This window comes from Thermoascus crustaceus (assembly GCF_041956765.1).
Source record: "Thermoascus crustaceus strain CBS 181.67 unplaced genomic scaffold VTN00scaffold_3, whole genome shotgun sequence".
Lineage (NCBI taxonomy): Eukaryota > Fungi > Ascomycota > Eurotiomycetes > Eurotiales > Thermoascaceae > Thermoascus > Thermoascus crustaceus.
The window spans coordinates 706,251-724,303 of record NW_027192529.1 but is presented as its reverse complement, the minus strand read 5'-3'; the positions used below and the strand labels follow the sequence as shown (position 1 = coordinate 724,303).

Here is an 18,053-nt window from a genome sequence, read left to right as displayed (position 1 = left end):
GTGACTACGGAGCTGAGGGACTTTCTGGTCGGGCCTCTGGAGAGGGAGATATGTGGGAAGGATTTGGAGTTGTTTGAGCTGTGTTGCTCAGAGTCCTTCCTATGTGGAGATACTACGGGATGCTGCTGAGGGTGAGGTTGGGTACGTTTTGCGTGAGATTTCAGATCTTATGCCACAAATGGTGTGTAATATTGGGCGGATGTAATGTAATTTTAGAATGCACATATATAATAAGAAAATAGGTTTTGGTATGGCAGTTCGATTGGCGTTGCTGATATCACAATTGTTTGCTCTATCGCGGAACAGTGTATACAACTTGGGAAGGATGCTCCGAATAATTTAATCTACCTCACAAGAGCTTGATTGAGATATGTATGTCAAAAATATTCAGTAGCTAGGCTCTCCTGATAATGCCTTTGGAATGTCACTATTTTAGATAGGCATGACTTTAAAACTATCTAAAAGGTAATTAATTAGACCTCATGACAAGGCGCATAGACCCTAATAGAAATCAGCTCAGGTAACAACATAGGATGTAGGTCTAACAAAGATTTCAGTAATCTAGCATAGACGGTACTATTGCCAGAATTAATTCCTACCCCAGCCTGTCATGTCTATCTCCAAGGGTCTAAGAACACGTTTTAGATGGAACGGCGTCAGTTCTGTGTCTGCCCAGATCTGATCCCAAAGAATTGATCCAGCCGCCATCGTCCATGTAAATTGCCCAGATCAACGTTCCGTGGAGAAGTATTAGTACTGTACAATACATTAGATGAAGCAGGTATGAGAATAATGAGGTCTGTATTACTAACAACGATATGTACGTAGTACGGCACATGTACATACATTCATGCTTAGGCAAAGTCATGTAATGGCTATCCCTCATACGGCGACATACTCGGCGGCAGATCCTCCACCTTTGTGCCCCAATCACTCTCCTTCCCACCAAGAACGAGCTCCAGAGCCCCACCGTGCGTAAAGAAGTCATGGCTTAACCAATTCTTTGTCCAAGGCTTGCCGTCCCTCGTCGCACTCTGGATGTAGATAGCCTTATAGCTCGGGTCGAAGTTGACGTTGCGGATTGTGGCCACCTTGCCAGTCAGGGGGCTCCGGATGCTGATCTCCTTAAAAAAGGGCGGGGAAATCAAATACACGTCCTGACCCGCGACAGGCCATAGGCCCATCATGGAGAAGACGATGAAAGAACCCATCGCGCCACTGTCATCGTTCCCTGGTATGCCAGATACAGAGGTGTTGAAAAGAGATGGGATGTAGGCGTGGGCCTGTTCGGCAGAGAGTCCGGGGCGGCCGGCGTAGTGGAACTGGTAGACGGTTAGGAAAGACTGCTCGTCGCCAACGTAAAGGAGTCCTGAGTTGTGGAGGAATGAGAGTCGGGAGGTGAATTCATCGCGACCGCCCAGTGTCTTGATGAGAGAGGCCATGTCTTGTGGGACGTAACTGTGGAAGGTCAGTGTTCTCTGCCTCCAGCTTTGATGACCATAGATATTCAGATATTAGGATTGGACGTACAATGTATACAACCAACAGCTTCCTTCGTATGTCTCATGACCATCAGCATTCAGATAGCATGAATCGAAATTAAGCAGGGGGCTGCAGAAAATTGGATCTTGATATCCCCAGCTGCCATCGACGTTGCGAGGCTGAAGGAAGCCAGTGAACCCGGTATCTACGCCGTTGATACTGGAGTTTTGATCCTTCTTATATAGGTTCACCCAGTTGGAGGCGCGCTTTGTGTACTTTTCGTAGTCCGCATCATGACCCAGGGCCTTGGCCATCTCAGCGATACAGAAGTCGTCATAGGCATACTCCACAGTGCGAGAAATACTGCGTGTGTGTAGCCCAGTGCCAAGGATATCGATGTCATTGATCGGTATGTAGTTCCGAGTCTTCCAGCTGACGAGTCCTCCACGTCCCTCCACATCCCAGTTTGAAGGTTCAACCTCCGCATCTTTAACGACAGCCTCGTAGGCAGTTGCCCAGTCAATGTCACCAGGCACGGCCTTCAGGAAGGCATCAGCAATGACTACATCAGCATTCGAGCCGCCCTGAGTGTATCCCTTGCAGAGTGACATGCGGCAGTCAGGCAGATAGCCTTCATGCCGATAGATGTCAATCAGACTGCGAATCATCCGCGACTGAGACACTGGGTCCAGGATGGTCAGCAGAGGGTGAATACTGCGGTACGAATCCCAGATGCTGATCAAGTATCACAACGTCAGTCAGGACCACCAGCATCATAATAAAATAAACTAACCAGTAATAGCTGTCATAGTAGGGCTCATCACTGGTCCATAGTGGATTCTCGCCTGTGTAGTCTTGTGGGCTGATCATCGCCCTGTAGACACCGCTCCAGAAAGTTTTCTGAAGATCAGTAGAAACTCCATCAGCGTTAACGTCGATGACATCTAATTTCGCCTTCCAAGCTGCTTCAGCAGCTGAGGCAGTATGTGCAAAATCGAAATGTGGTATTTCATCCTCTGCATTGGCACATGCCTTCTCAATGCCGATGAAACTGACTCCAACACGTGCGGTGACGGTGTTATTATCAGGGGCATAGAATCTTGCAAATGTACCAACGGAGATTGACGAATTCGATGGTGCCGAGACGGTCTTGGAGTTGGTATCAACTCTACCATCATTGAACACACCTGTGTCGCGAACTTCCGCTCCTTGGAAGTCAACACAGAAATACAGATCATAGCTCCCGATACCAAAGCTAGGGTTGAAGGTGCCGTTTCCGGTCAGACGGCCAGTCGAGGGATCTACAGAAGCGGCACCATATGAACGAGATTCGGGAAGGTCAGTAAGATCAACAAGGATCAGAGGGCTGAGAGGAGTTGTCTCGTCTGCTGGAAATGTAAATTTATACAAGGCAGTATGATTGGATACCGTCATGTCGGTGTCGATAGAATTCTCTAAGGAAATGCTGAAAGACCCCGGACGAGCTTTTGGCGAATTTTGGACCCAGCGAACGCCTCTATCCGAGCTTCTGAATTTGCAATTGTTGAGATCATCCTGCGGACAGTTTGATTGCGGAAAAATTGGGAAGTTGCCCAAGGAAGGTGACTGATAACTCAATTAGGCTCAAAAAAACTAATGCGCCTTACAAATGGGACTCCTCAAGGAAAATGGCAAGATGTAGACTCCTTGAGGGATCAACTTACGCCCCCAGTCCCGGAATCATGCATGTGCGAAAATCCGCTTACGACAGTCGTGTCATACGCAAAGCCTCCTTGGTTTTCCCCAACTGTATCTGCGACAGCTTTTGCCATGCCTAAGGCGCTTATCAATATCATGCCAATGACACAGAATGGAACGGGGCAAAATGATAACCTACCGAAAGGCAGTGTGGCTCCGGCAAAGACGTGACCTATGAGGATAACCGGTCAGAACACATGTAGAGCAGGGCTGTAATCCATGGATATCGACAAACCGACCTCCATTGGCGGTCCCGATTAGAGGGTCAACATAGTCTAGCTTGCTAGAGGTACCCAGGCAGTCTGCAGAGCATGCAAACAACAATGCACCAAGACCCCCAACGAGCTCCCGCGAAGCAGACAAAGGCCTCATATCACAACGAGCGAAAGAGGTCAACAAGTCAAAAGCAGAGAATGGATGACTCGAGGCACGAGTACGTTTATCCAGCTACCTCTGGCAGGGAGACTATGGCCGTCAACGGGGGGTTGCATCGCAAAGACGGATTGATTCACTTAATATATAGAAGATAGACCGACGCTGGTCGGTGGATCGGATGAGCCTAGTTGGTAGTTGCTCTCTTAGCTCTGCACGGGAACCATTCCGCCCCAGCGCCGCGCCGGACAGGGAACTCGCAGATCCATGTCGTGGAGACCACAATGCGACTATGCTGCTACCGGCTAGACGGGCAAAGAACAAGTGAACGCCTCCGACTCCCTGACAAAATTATGCTGCAGGCCAAATTTCTTCCGGAGTTTTTCTGGCAGTAATGGCCGTGACATCGCTCGACTGATGTTGCGATGTGCAGGAGACATGTCCCGAAAAGGCAGGTCAGCTTTTGCGCGACGAAAGGTAGTGGAGGGGCCACGCGCGGCGATCGGTTATCGACGATCCTTACCGTCTCGTTCGATAATCGATTGGCCCTGGCGAAGACACTTTGTCGCTTCCCCGCACTCTCGGATCGCCTATGTAACCTTGCTCTACTGAGATTAGTTCACGGAGTACGGAGAAATTAGTTGGTATGCTTGCTAGGATTATCTCGTTATTCGCTTGTCCTACCAACAATAAAACAGCGTGAAATTTGACGCATCGGCTTTTTTTCCCCAACAAAGAGTCACAGCTACAAAGCACACAAGAACCAAGGAAACATCAAGAAATGAAGCCAGTGAATGTGTCAGCCGAATATTACCACTATAACCTAGTGGTATGCCAAGAGACCTGCCAGTCTATCCAGCACACGCCGATCCAGGCATCTCGAAGGTTATAATCCCTGCAATAAAGGGATCATATTGTCTATACCCGAAACCACCTATTTTCCTTTGTTATTTCACGAAAATGTCTCGGGATCATTAAACAAAGAAGTATTCGGAAGGTCTTAACCCCTAAGTCCATGAGAATAAATAGTGGTCAGATAGTTAGGTACATTCGAATAATCAGAGCTTTCATCATCATACCTTCGGATTACGAGGTTCGCGCAGTCTGACAGAATGTTTATGTCTTTTCCATGAGAGAAGGCCTTTGAAGACATCATCCACCGGCGGGATCCACTGATATTCCGAAAGATCCTATCCGGTCAATTCCTTCGACGGCTCCTCGTCTCGATGTGCTCCATGGAACAAATGAAAGTTCCTAGTATAGGAAGCAACAGCGGAAAAGGGAAAGAGGTAGGCGATTAATCCTCGCATTGGGGACTAGCACTGACAGAAGAAATAGGGATAGCGAATGAACAATATTTGAAGATGTGCAAGAAAATGAATGAAAGTATAAAACGCAAATACCCTCGGGTATTTGACAAAAATCTTCTTTATACCCCTTAAGGGTTAACAAACTCTCACTTCAAAAAGCACGCAAGAGAAATCATGGAAACAAAACATGTGAGGATCCTTCTTTTCTGGTGTAAACATCTTTTATAAAGCAGACCAAAGAAGACCATGTGCCATTTACAACGGCAACTGAGAGTGTGGCTCACTGAAATATCTGCTTTTCTATATCTCAAATAGCAGAGGGCAAGAGGCAAGACCTTTTTCGTTTCTATACCTGCAATATAATAAGCACTAAAGTGCAATAGCTCGCCTCGTGGAGGGTACGGGGAGGTTGGAGCTGACCGAGCATTGTGTATAAGAAGCTGTTTATCAAGCACTAAAGTCGAGCAGTAGGTAGGGAGGGATTGGTGAAGAACGATCGAAGAACTAGATACGTGAATGGATGAGTAGAAGAAATGACATTTCACATAGCAGGGTTAGAACTCACCTTCGAAAATAATGTCTCGCAGACCCGTGAATGGGGCTCTCTGGATTACTGGGGGTTTGGCAGGTAGCTGCAGAGTCGTAGAAGCCGAGGCCAGCCTGGTGAGCTCAGCCTCCAATCCACTGGAAAGTGCCTGATAATCATTGGCCTGCCAATATGAGATTTTGAATCATCATCTTTAAAGACGGATTCCTAACAAAGTTGGCATCAATCCATGACCCAGTATGTCCTCCGTAATAGTTCAACGAGCTTGTAGGACCCGAAAGATCGCTTCCTGTAATTCATGACAAGCATGCGTTAGCTTTTCCAGAACTGCAGTATCTAGCAAGGCTTGCACGATACAGACGGCTAAATTTCAAGAAGAGATTGCTAATCGTCCATTATCGCACCTCGTGCAGGAGTTCCCGAATGGAAACTCAATGGTACTTATTGAGACGACACGAGGCAGCATAGCCGTAGTAGTTATCTGGCAATTACCACTGCTGAAATTGTAGAAGCCGTTCTTTAAGGATGGTGGCACATGGGGTCCGGGCGGGAACGATGGGCCAGGCTGGCTCGAGACGCTGCAGTCTTTTCGCAAACCACTGTACCCATAGCGCATGGGGGTTGTCAAGGAACATAAAAGCAAGGCTTGTACATGGACAAAGAAAGGAAAAGTGCTAAAACACTTGGGAAGAATAGCAGGGGCTCACCTGGTTGTTCTTCCATCATCCCTGCTGGTTCACGAGTCATCGGACGTGGCAACTGCTCCCGCTCAACGCCCGTGTGGGAGTGCGTTCAGAGGAAGATCAGAGATCGGCGCCTTACAAAGTTGCGGTTGAAACTATGTGGAGGTAAATTTTTTGCTGGTGGAAACCCGTGGCTGAAAAGAACGAGAATTGCATCGTGATGGTACGGGAGAAGAGCACACAGGGTTTTGTTGGCGTGGGTGATCTGGCGCCCAGTAACCTTAGAGCATTCCCCAACAGAGAAAACTGACGAATAAGCTAGAGTATACGTGCGAGTGACAGTTGACCTTGGTAGCTGAAGCGCTAGGGGGTAAGTATATGGAAAGTACACTTCAGTTGGTCGATGTCTCATTTCCATTCGTGAGGAGTGTTGTCCACTCCGACAACATTACTCCTTGCCCACAGTGAATGCCATTCGATTCCGGCCATATCGTAAATCGTCCCAGCTGACTGCTTGAAGATTCTGACAGCTGAAGGTTTCCAAGGACGTGGCTATGTCGATCTCAAGACATCGAAGACCCCGGCCGCTTGTTGTCCTCCTCAGCCTTGTGGTGCTTTAGCCTCATTTCCGATCCAAACACCAAGAAGAGTCATAAGAATTTGATGGCTGTACGGAATTTGAAGACCACAAAGGCTAGGAATCTGGAGTCAGATCAAATAAGGAAGGGGAGATTTCCATCTAAGTTGAAGACACCGACCACTGTTAGGAGGGGCCCCGAAGAGACCTTAATGGCCCATTGCTGAGTACCTCAGGTTTTCCGGAACATAGGCGGGTATCTTCACAGCATTGTATCAAGGTATGCAATCCACATCTCACTACTTTCGCAACTTGACAGAATGATGACAAGCACTGGGGAAAGGAAAAGAAGATATCTGACGGCAGGTATGAAGAGCAGAAAGCATTTCAGCAGTCCTTGGCATCAAAGGAAATTCACATCAAAGCGACACTCAAATCGTTAGACACAAACATAGAAGTTCCAAATAGGGATGCAAATCGATCTTTTTGATTCCATAAACAGAAACAGAAGACAACCAAATAAAGAAATAGACAGCACAATAGAGAAACTGATGAATGGAAAGGCTAAGAAGACGCAAATACATGTCAATGTATCATTTGTAGATCCGTGGATCTTGCAAGTCAGCATGTGATGAGCAGGTCACAACAGCGTCAAAGACACGCATACATTGCCACGCAATTGTCTTTTGAAGGATTTAACTTGAGAAACAGTTGGATATTGAGATATAAATCGCTTTCTGTGCTGATCTTGAATGTAGGCGTGGATGAAGCTCGAAGTTCGCGTCGACGTCAGCGTTTCACTTGATGCCTAGTCTCAATGTCATCTCTAGACATCAGTTTCATAATTATAGCGGGAATTTTGGAAAAAGAATGAAGCTGCCATAAGGGAACGATCGTATTCAGTAGTGGATTAGAGAACGGACTCTGTTCAGCTGATGATGCCTGCGGGGGACACCGGAATGCGAGGATCTTATTCCCTGTTGAAACCTGTTTCATCACTGGCGCCCCGATAATGCAGGTGAGTAAAGGCTCCTGTTCCTAATTGATTGATGACAGCACAGCAGAAATGACTGACAAATGGTCCTTGGCTTTTCTGTGAAATGCTGGAAAAGGAGTATGGGGTTGTTGCCCATTGGAAGGTCAAGTGAACCAAATGAAAGGGCCCCTTAACGAGCCTTCATACAGAGTGAATCTCGTACATATCAGAACCCAACAGTTTGCATTGCTACAGACAAAGAAAATTATTAGATAAGTATTCTCTACAGATGATGATATTCCTATCTCATGTTACTGGCCTATTGGCCCACCAGTCGCAGCTTACATCCGACAAACCAATTATCTATCGTCCAGCTATCTCCGAAGACAGCAGTTGAAGAGACTGTGTAATGGCTGGACTGAGAGCGGCGAGAGTATTGATATATAGGTAAAATAGACTAAGCATCTGCGAAACATCAACGCGTAGAGAGTCATTCAAATTTCAACAGTGAAAAACATCGCTTAGTACGATGCCATCAAAATCGATGATGGGAAGGGTGGGCATCACTGCACCTCTCCACGAACACGTGAAATACACACATATATCTGTAATGTACATTTGTCTAATCTGCCAAGTTTGCGCCGACTCTTGGTGCTTAAAGACTTGGCATACGTCCAAGTCCACCACCGGTCTTTCTGTCCTTGGCAGCGTGGAAACCAGATGCACTCTTGTCACGGACGTGCTCCCTCAGGCGAGCAAGTATTTCAGAATTAGCCCACCTGGAAGGCACAGGCCGGTATGCCGGCTTGAATGCTCCCACTGTCTGTGCCCACTCGCCGGTCTTGGCCGCACCTTCCTTCCAGTTCTCAGTCGGGACGTCCTTGGGCTCCGATGGGGTCTTGGGAGCGTCCTTAGGATCCTGGGTAGCCCAGTAGTAGATGTCCCAGTCGTTCTCATCGAGAAAGCGGTCGTACTCCTTCATCTGTTCCGGAGTCATGCTGTTGAGATGCGCAGCCGCGAAGGTAGAGAGGAGGAGGTCAGTCTCGAGGATTCCTCTCTTCCGGCTCTGGTCTAGATTGCACACTGTCAGAGAAGAAGAACTAAGGACGAGGACAACCAAAAAGGATGCGTATATGGCCATAGAAAGGGAGGCTACCCACATAATAACCTCGCCCTCATCGTGCTCGGATCCTCCCCTTCCCGTCGGAGAGGCTCGACCTTGAAGGTAATGCCCTCCATCTCACCAACCCCCAGCTCCGGCTTCTGCGGTCCTCGCTGCTGCAAACCGCCTGTGAAATGCTCGACTCTGCCAGCATAAGGGTCTGCGGGCTTGTAATTCGGGTCAACGGACTTGAGAAGGTCTGGAGGAGAACTCTTCTCCCCAACTTTCGGGAAGTCATTGGTCTGCGTCGACGTGGTGTTTGGAATGTGCTGGTTCAGCGGCTTCGACGTCTGATGTTCCCGGTGTTCCGGAGCAGTGGATGGAGCACGGTCATTGAGATCTTTTGAGCGAATGGAGCTGGTCCCGAACGCCCGGGCTGCGAGGGAGGAAGAGAATGCGGAGGGCCGCACAATGCGGGGGGCTAATCGAAACGCGGACATTGCGGCTGTATCTATCAAGAAAAACAGCCGAGAGATTGAACAAGATCCAGTTAACGAGGCGCGGACGCTTGCCTGATGTTGAACTTGACGCCTGGTGTTGATAGAGGCGACAATTGCGGCTTGACATCATATTATTTTCGCGTGTTTGCCTCGTTTGCATCCTTCTACTTCGGCCGACGCCGGCCAAGCTCAACTACCGAGGTCTGCCCAGGCCATTTAATTTGCACGCTTAATAAACAGATCTGTGGTGTTAACTAACTAGTTAACTAGTTATTATTAATTGGTTTCAGTACTGCAATGGCAAAAATATTGACTTCTGGGAATGACCCCATCAATACTATTCTGGTAAATTATGAGATGTATGAGATGGAGAGCAATCTTGGATTAGGAAACTAGAGCAGAACAACGAGCTGGAATCAGACATTCTCAATTTTACATCCAGAGATACCAAAGGGGACTTGACCAGATGGACCACGTTATCAGACTGAGAAGCCCAGACCATTTCTGCGATTTTTGAACCTGAAATCGAGTTCGCTGCATGGGAAAAAGAGAGATCGACTTGTATCAGCCCTGAGAAAACAAGTCTTCTCAGATTAGCAGATATGCCTGTAACGGCGGACCTAGGACTTCTAGGCTGGGGCGCGTCAGGTTTATCTTGAAGGACAGAAGACAAGAGGAAAAGGTAGATAGATAAGCCGTTACTAGCAATGTTGCTATTGGGATTGCTATCTGAGTTGACCACGGGGTTCTAATCCCTATGGTTAGGGGTGTCCTTATATACATGGTCCTTTGACTACCATTCTGACTACCATCTCATGGTAGTCTTCAATGGTAGTGACTACCTTTGTTGACTACCATCTCATGGTAGTTCCCTATGGTAGTTCCACATGATCAGAGGTGCTCTTATCTCCTGCTCTGCAGGGTAGCATGCTCATTCATGCAAGGCCATGTTGTCCATGCTGATTGTAACACTACTCCCCCTCTTCTAGCTTTTTGTCCCGAAAAGTACTTAAATCCTGCCATTCTCCCTGGTCTTGGTGTTGAACTTCCCTCTTGTAAGTGTTTTATCATGCCTCCAAAACACAATCATTACCGCGAGTTTGGTTGCCAGACTGATTGTATTGAACAGAACAGTCTTCCTGTCAAACATCCTTGTAAATATTGTTATTCACACCATCTTTCCTGCATCATGGATTCAAAGAGTCGCAACTGTTCATCTTGTACCTGTTAAGGTTGAAAATATGAAAAGCAATTCCATAGTGACAAGGAGTGGGATAACCTTCACCATTCTGAGGATCAGATCAATGCTCAGTTAGAGGAGGCAGAAAACCAGGTTAAGCTTCTTCTTGCAAAGATTAAGTGTTTGCGCAAACAACACAAGTTCCTTAAAGAGTGTGGGTTGAAGATGTTAGATCATGATACCACTGTGATGGATAAGTCAAATAAGGATGACCCCTTGTCTGCTGAGGATTTTGCCGAGTTGGAGTGTTTAGCTAATAAATATGAGAGTTGTCAGCAGTCCAGCAATCTGCAGCTCTTTGAGGGGCTTTCTCCTGGTTTTGTTGTGGAGTTCCTTGCTTCTGAAGGTCTTGAGCAAGAGGTCCCTGGCAATTTGCAAAGGTCCTAGTGGGACAGGTCCCACAGGCACTGTCCCTTGGGGCGGCCTCACTTCTTTTGGGGTGTCAGATCTTCTGGTTTCAGGCAGTCTGGGTTCCAGAGGTGGAATTCTCTGAGGAGTTTCTTGTATCTGTTGCAATTTTCTATGGGTTGCCAAAAGTTCTCAGAGTCATCATACCCTTTCCATTTCAGAAGGTACATGAACTGTCCATCAATTATGCCACTGTCCAACACTTTCTCTACTTCATAGTCCTTGTCATCATCAGGATTTTCCAGCAGAATTTCTTCAGTCTCAGTAACTAGTCGGGCGTCTTTTGGTGCTGGTTCCAATAATGATATATGAAAAACTGGGTGTATCTGCATGGTATCTGGCAATTTAAGGCAGAAATTGACCTCTCCTTTCTTTTCTGCAATTTTGAATGGTCCAATCTTTTTAAAATCCAATTTGTTGTTAGGTTGTTTTGTTTTAATATTTTTTTGAAGGAGGTACACTTTATCTCCTGCCTTTAGTTCTGGTCCTTTCTTGTGGTGCTGATTGTAGTACTTGGCAGTTCAGTAGGCAATAAACTGGATATTAAGGCTTAATTGCTGATGGAGTTCCTTTAGCTGGTCAGCCTGAAGAATTCCTTTCTGGGCCAGAATTTTGCTTGGTTTTGGTTCCTGGTAGGCGGTTGGTTCAAATCCATAGTTGGTGTAGAACAGTGACTCTTGGGTTGTTTCATTCTTAGCACTGTTATAGGCAAACTGGGCCAGGGGTAGTAGTTCTACCCAATTGTCTTGTTGGTAGTTAATATAACAGTGTAAGTATTGTTCCAGGGTCTGGTTCATCCATTCTGTTTGTCCATCAGTCTGGGGGTGAGCTGTTGTTGAAAGCTTATGTTTGGAACCAAGTTGGCGTGTCAAAGTCTGCCAAAATCCTGAGGTAAATAACTTGTCTTGATCTGATACAAATTCTTCAGGCAATCCATGATTCCCAAAAATGGTCTGTAGGAATGTGTATGCCAGTTCTTCAGCATTGGATGACTTCTTATATGGTAAGAAGTAGGCATACTTGGTCAGTCAGTCCACTATGACCAGAATGGCATCATATGTTATTCCAGTCAGGGGTTCCTTTGATTCAGGCAAGTCTGTGATGAAATCCAGTGATATAGACTGCCAAGGTCTCTCTGGTGCTGCCAAGCTTTGTAAAAGACCATATGGTGCATGTTGTGCCGCTTTGCTCTGAATGCAGAGGTTGCATTGTGACACTATTCATTGCACCATCTTTCTCAATCCTGGGAAGTAGAAATTCCTGATAATCCTTTTAATAGTTTTTTCTGTCCCCTGGTGTCCGTGAGCCGAGGCTTCATGGATGTCTCTGACCAGGTCCTCTCTTAACCTGGTGGGAACATAGACTAATCCTTGGAATAGGATGATGTCTCCTTCCCCCTTGGTTATATTGGGATTGTTCTTGATTCCATCGAGTTCCTTCACCATTGAATCCTTTTGGTAGGCTTCCTTAATCTTTTCTATCCAGGTGCCTGGTCCTATTCGCAAGGCAGGTGCAGCTTGCTTTTCCAAGATGAGGGTTCCATCAGCCTCTTGCTGCAAAATCACAGGCTGTGGTGGAGGCTCTTCCTCCTGGTAGTCTGGTCTTTGACTGAGTGCATCTGCTTGGGCATTTTCTGATCCTCTTTGATAGGTGATCTTGATGTCATAAGGGGCTAGCTCCTCTGCCCATCTGACCTGATGTCAGGTCAGTTCCTTGGTGGTGGTGAAATATGCCAGATTCTTATGATCACAGTATATCACAACTTGATGCTTTGCTCCTTCCAGGTAATGTTGCCATTCCCATACTGCGGCCACAATGGCCAAGAGTTCCTTATCATGGATGTCATAGTTCAGTTCTGATGAGGTCATCTTTTGCAAATAAAAGGCAATTGGATACAGTCATCCTTGCTTGTCAGGTTGGCTGATATATGCTCCTATGGTGAAGTCTGAGGCATCTGTTTCCATGAAGATAGGCTTTTCTGGGTCAAAGATCCCTAGAACTGGTGCCTCACAAAACTTCTGCTTAAGGAGGTCAAATGCTTCTTGTTGTGCGCTTCCCCACTTGAACTTCTGATCCTTCCAGGTAAGTTTTGTCAACAGTTCCACTATCTTGGAGTAATTCCATATGAATTTGTGATAGAAGTTGGCAAAATCAAGAAAGGATTGTGCTTCCTTGACTGTTGTTGGGGCTGGCCATCCTTTAATGGCTGCTACCTTCCCTCTGTTCATTTCCATATGTCCTGGGGAAATTATGAAACCAAGGAACTCTGTCCTTTGGATATGCCATTCACATTTTTCAGGTGCGACCAAGAGCTTCCTTTCCTTCAATGCTTTAAGAACCTTTTGCACATGCTGTTTGTGCTCTTCCAAGGTTTCTGAATAGATGAGGATGTTGTCCAGGTACACCATGCAGAAGATATCCAAGTATTCTTGCAAGGTATTATTGACTAGACTCTGGAATGTAGCGGGCGCGTTGGTAAGACCAAATGGCATAACTGTGTATTTAAAATGCCCTAGTCAGGTCCTGAAGGCGGTCTTCCATTCCTCCCCTTCCTTTATGTGGACCAGATAGTACCCTTCTTGGAGGTCTAGTTTGGTGAAGTATTGGGCCTTGTGTAACCTATCCTGTAGCTCTGATATGAGTGGTAGAGGATAGCAATTCTTGACTGTGATATCATTAAGTTGGCAGTAATCCACACAAAGTCATAATTTCCTATTCTTCTTTGGGACAAACAAAATTGGATACCCTGCTGGAGACATTGAGTGTCAGATATATCCCCTCTCCAAGTTCTTTTGGATATATTCCCATAATGCTGCATGTGCCTTTTCCAAAAGTGGGTATATCAGTTTAAAGATGGGCTGCATCCCAGGCTTCAATGGTATCTCATAATCCCATGGTTAGTGTTCTGGCAGTTGTCCTCTGCCCTGTTCTTTAAAGACTTCCTTAAAGTCCCAGTACTCTTTTGGGACTGCTTCCATTTTGTTTAGGGGCGGTTTAATTTCCTTTCGTTCCATAGATCTGACCATCAGTTCTGGTGTGTAGGTGAGATACAAGAGTTCTACTTGTTCTCCCTTCTTCCACATTTGTGCCATTGTATTTCTGGAGATTTCCTTAATTTCCACTGGCTGTTCTTTTCCCTTAGGTTGCCCTTCAGGCCTTACACCTCTGTTGGGTTCTTCTGTCATTTGCACCTTCTCCATCACCCAATCTATATGGGGGTTGTGCATCTTTAGCCAAGGTATGCCTAAGATTATATCATGTCCTGGCATTTGTGTGATATCAAGGTTGATCCTTTCCTTGTGCTGTCTGATCTGCAAGGTGGTTTGGTTCATTTCTATTTGTACCCATCCTCCACTGTAGTTGCTAGTGGATCCATCAACTGTGGACAACTGGTATGGCTTCCTTTTCCCTGTAAAGGGGATCTGATTCCTGGTAACAAAAGTATGGCTGATGAAGTTTCCTATGGCCCTGCTGTTGATCATGGCCCTTGCTCTTTTGCCATTGATCCTGACAGTGATGACCAGTTGTTTCAATAAGTCTGTTCCATTAAGCATGATACTGTTTCACACTTCTGTAATAGTGTTTAGGGACCTGGTTTGTGACTCCTGCAAGGGTCCTGTACTGGCAGGGTCCTCTAGTTTTTTGCCTTCCTAGGATCCTTTGGAAACCATCCTGTTGCCATTTTGGGTGCTTGGGCTGGGCAGTTGTCATCATAGCAGGTTGTCCAGGCAGTTTTGGTATGTTCATTCCACTTTGCAATCAACACTTGTTTTTTGTTGTCTCATTTCAGCCTGTCAGGGCATTTCCATCCTAGGTGATTGTCCTTTCCACAGTGGATACACAGCTTTTGTTTGTAGCATTTCTTTTGTTCTTCTGTCCAGTTGGGGTTGGGGCCCCTGGTTCTCCTGTTTGTCATCCCCCAGGGGCTCCGCTCTTCCCTATTTGCATTATCTAGTTCCATAGTGTTGCCTCCATTTCCTGTATGCCAAGGGGTTTGCTGAAAGGGATTGAATTGTTATTGCTTGGTCCGTCACTCAAAAAGTTGGTTATCAATCTGGGTTGCCATGAGTATCAGGTTGTTGAGGTCTGTTGGTTCTTCTGCTGCCAGGAGCCCATTCTTGACCTCCTCTTTTAACCCTCAATAGTAGTGCTCTATGAGTGCTCATTCTGACCAGTCTCCAAGGAATGCTGCTGCTTGTTGGAACTCAGTGGTGTAGTTGGTGACCAACATCCTCTGCCGGATGGATATGATAGTTCTGGTAGCCTTCTTTACCTTGTCCAAGTCCCCAAAGTTCTGCTTGATCCAGTTTAGGAACACATTGAAGCTGTTGAAAGTTTTGATTGTCTCCACTCACTGTTGTTCTGATGATCTTTCTAGGCAGTCCTTCAGATAGGGGTCAAACCACTGGGCTGCTGTGCTTCACAAGTAGGTTGCCGCGAACATCACTTTCCTTTCCTCATCAGGGAATTCATGAGGGTTGAAGAAAAAATAGAGCTCCAGTTATGAGATAAAAGTCTGCAGCTTTTTCCAGTCACCATAGTATAAGTTGGGTTTTGCAATCTTAGTTTTCAGGTTGACCTTGTTATCTGCAGGATTCTAGGGGGTTAGGTTGGCCATCTGGGTTGTGTTTGCATGAGCCTGTTGTCCTAGCCATCTTATCTGCTTCTGAAGTTGGGTGTTCCCATTGATTTGGTTTTGTAGTTCACCCTGCAGCTGATTAACCTATTCCCAAAGAGTGGTATTCTCACCAGTCCAATCCTGTAGTTGATTTTCAAGTCGGCGGACTTGGCCCTGTAGGTCCCTAAGGGCCTGAACAACTCCCTGGGGGGTGATGTCTTCCATCTTCTTTTCTTTGCGGAGGGGTAACAATGTTCTGTTGGTGCTTTTCCTTCCTGCCTTCTGCAAGAAAGGTGGTCAAAGTGTAACGGCGGACCTAGGACTTCTAGGCTGGGGCGTGTCAGGTTTATCTTGAAGGACAGAAGACAAGAGGAAAAGGTAGATAGATAAGCCGTTACTAGCAATGTTGCTATTGGGATTGCTATCTGAGTTGACCACAGGGTTCTAATCCCTATGGTTAGGGGTGTCCTTATATACATGGTCCTTTGACTACCATTCTGACTACCATCTCATGGTAGTCTTCGATGGTAGTGACTACCTTTGTTGACTACCATCTCATGGTAGTTCCCTATGGTAGTTCCACGTGATCAGAGGTGCTCTTATCTCCTGCTCTGCGGGGTAGCATGCTCATTCATGCAAGGCCATGTTGTCCATGCCGATCGTAACAATGCCACATTGAGAAGTGATGTCGCATTCCAGACAGATTGGAAGAAACACAAGGTAGAATCAGAATCCCCAGGCATTGAACGTATGGTGGCAATTCTAAAGAGCTAGCCTCGCAGATCGTTCAGCCCTTCGTTCAGAATTTTGACCAAGGTCTCAAGTTCCCTTCTGATTTAATATACGTTTTATCTTGTCTGATTCGATCATTGTAGTGTGATATTGTAGAATTGTAGACGGGATTGGCGTAAGAGAACAAAATCTTGCAGTAAATAAGGAAAACCTCTTAGAGATGAACATGAAGATGATGCCAGGATGTCTAGCTTGTGGAGGCAGGAAAGGAAAGCATGCAACTATATCTGCAGCTCATAGCTCTTGGTATCTGGATGAGCAAGCAAGCTCTTTGCGAATTCCTCTCAAACGGGTACAGACGTAACCAGCTCATTAACTCCTTTCAAGCTATATGGGAAGACCCAAGACATGCAAAACCCTTGGATTGCTATCCGCCGGCTAGTAACGACTGTTAAAGCTATATGTAGGTTCCCATCGACTACATTATCCACGGCTACAAGCTGGTAATGTGAAATAAAGACGGGTTCGGATCGTCACAGCCGGCTTGCATTTTGTAGTGAGATCTGGGAAGGGTGTCAACCTCCTTGAAGGAATGGCATGCCGTTTGTTCGGAAAACAATACATCCCTTACGCAGATCTACGGAAGAAAGGAGTAGGCGAAACCATGGTCAGAAACAGCGGTTATAATTCTTTATTTTATCAGACACATTGCGCGGCTTGTTTCTTTTTTGATTAATTTTTCTGGTCGAATTCTCCCCAACACCTTTTTCTTGTCAGCTCCCTTTTGTGGAGCCTGTAGAATGCCCCTGGCTTTATGCAAAGCGCTTACCTGCATGTATTTACCAACTTACCAGTCAAGTCAACTTTAATGCCATGTTCTGCGTCTCATTGATATTACCATAATTTTCAGTTCTGGCACGCTTTTGTCTGCCGCCGGTCGAGTTTCGATATCTCTTCTTGCCATCCTTATACTCTGTTTCCAGATGTGATAGATGGAAAATGGCCTTTCTGTGTCACGTCGTACTCCATCATATGGAATTCCAGCTCCTTGTCCTCTTGTTCTGCTTCCGCCTTCCCAGTGTTGAATTGTCCTATGTCATCCTTCATCGTTTTACCTAGGCTTGGATCTCAGACATTGGTCGATGGATTTCGAGTGCATTTGAAATCATGTCTGCCGTATAGTGGGCAGGATCTGAAAGAATGGTCTGCGCACTAAGTGTCAGATATATATAACCATTATTCCCACGATGAACGTTTTTCACGTACCTGGAAAGCCCCGGATTATCAGGACTCTCACTGGAAACAAACTGCATTGGAAGATATAACTATCTCAATGATCAGACCAGTCCAGCTTCTTATAATTCAAGATGGAGCCAATGACTTCCGCAACGCGTTCGGAAGTCTGAGGTCATTAGTCGGATAAGTAATCTTTCGCAGTCCATCATCCTGGCTGAGGAGGATCCAATACCATCTTGAAATATATGCCAGACCATCATTCCTGACGCTACCACAGATGGTTCACCGCATCCACTTGATGCTGTGCAGAGCTTAAGAAATGTAGTCTCTCAATATATAAGATACATAGACGGAAGAGAAAACATAAGCAGTAACTACTCCTTACAGTGTTGTCCATAATATAATATAATGCGTGATGGCGTGATGCAAATCTATGTCGGTTTAGTTCATGTCGCATATTGCTTGAGATAGTTGCGACATGCTTCTCTCTGTAACCTTAAGCGGCGAAGGCGTGTTCAGGAGAACCCCTCTCA

At 46.1% G+C, this 18,053-nt stretch overlaps 3 protein-coding genes across 3 annotated transcripts; all 3 read right to left on the bottom strand.

The window, feature by feature from the left end:
* Positions 1 to 875: 875 nt before the first annotated feature.
* On the bottom strand, positions 876 to 3,591 carry VTN00DRAFT_5441 (uncharacterized protein; the record flags this gene model as incomplete). Its single annotated transcript, XM_069431973.1, has 6 exons — positions 876 to 1,458; positions 1,531 to 2,217; positions 2,276 to 3,087; positions 3,186 to 3,295; positions 3,359 to 3,391; positions 3,459 to 3,591. The coding sequence occupies 6 exons, from the start codon at positions 3,589 to 3,591 to the stop codon at positions 876 to 878; spliced, it is 2,358 nt and encodes a 785-aa protein (XP_069287878.1).
* Positions 3,592 to 8,339: 4,748 nt separating this feature from the next.
* On the bottom strand, positions 8,340 to 9,286 carry VTN00DRAFT_5440 (uncharacterized protein; the record flags this gene model as incomplete). The annotated part of the gene is made up of 2 exons (XM_069431972.1): positions 8,340 to 8,755; positions 8,845 to 9,286. The coding sequence occupies 2 exons, from the start codon at positions 9,284 to 9,286 to the stop codon at positions 8,340 to 8,342; spliced, it is 858 nt and encodes a 285-aa protein (XP_069287877.1).
* A 2,868-nt stretch (positions 9,287 to 12,154) lies between these two features.
* VTN00DRAFT_5439 (uncharacterized protein) lies at positions 12,155 to 12,802 on the bottom strand (the record flags this gene model as incomplete). Its single annotated transcript, XM_069431970.1, has 2 exons — positions 12,155 to 12,628; positions 12,698 to 12,802. The coding sequence occupies 2 exons, from the start codon at positions 12,800 to 12,802 to the stop codon at positions 12,155 to 12,157; spliced, it is 579 nt and encodes a 192-aa protein (XP_069287876.1).
* Positions 12,803 to 18,053: the final 5,251 nt, after the last annotated feature.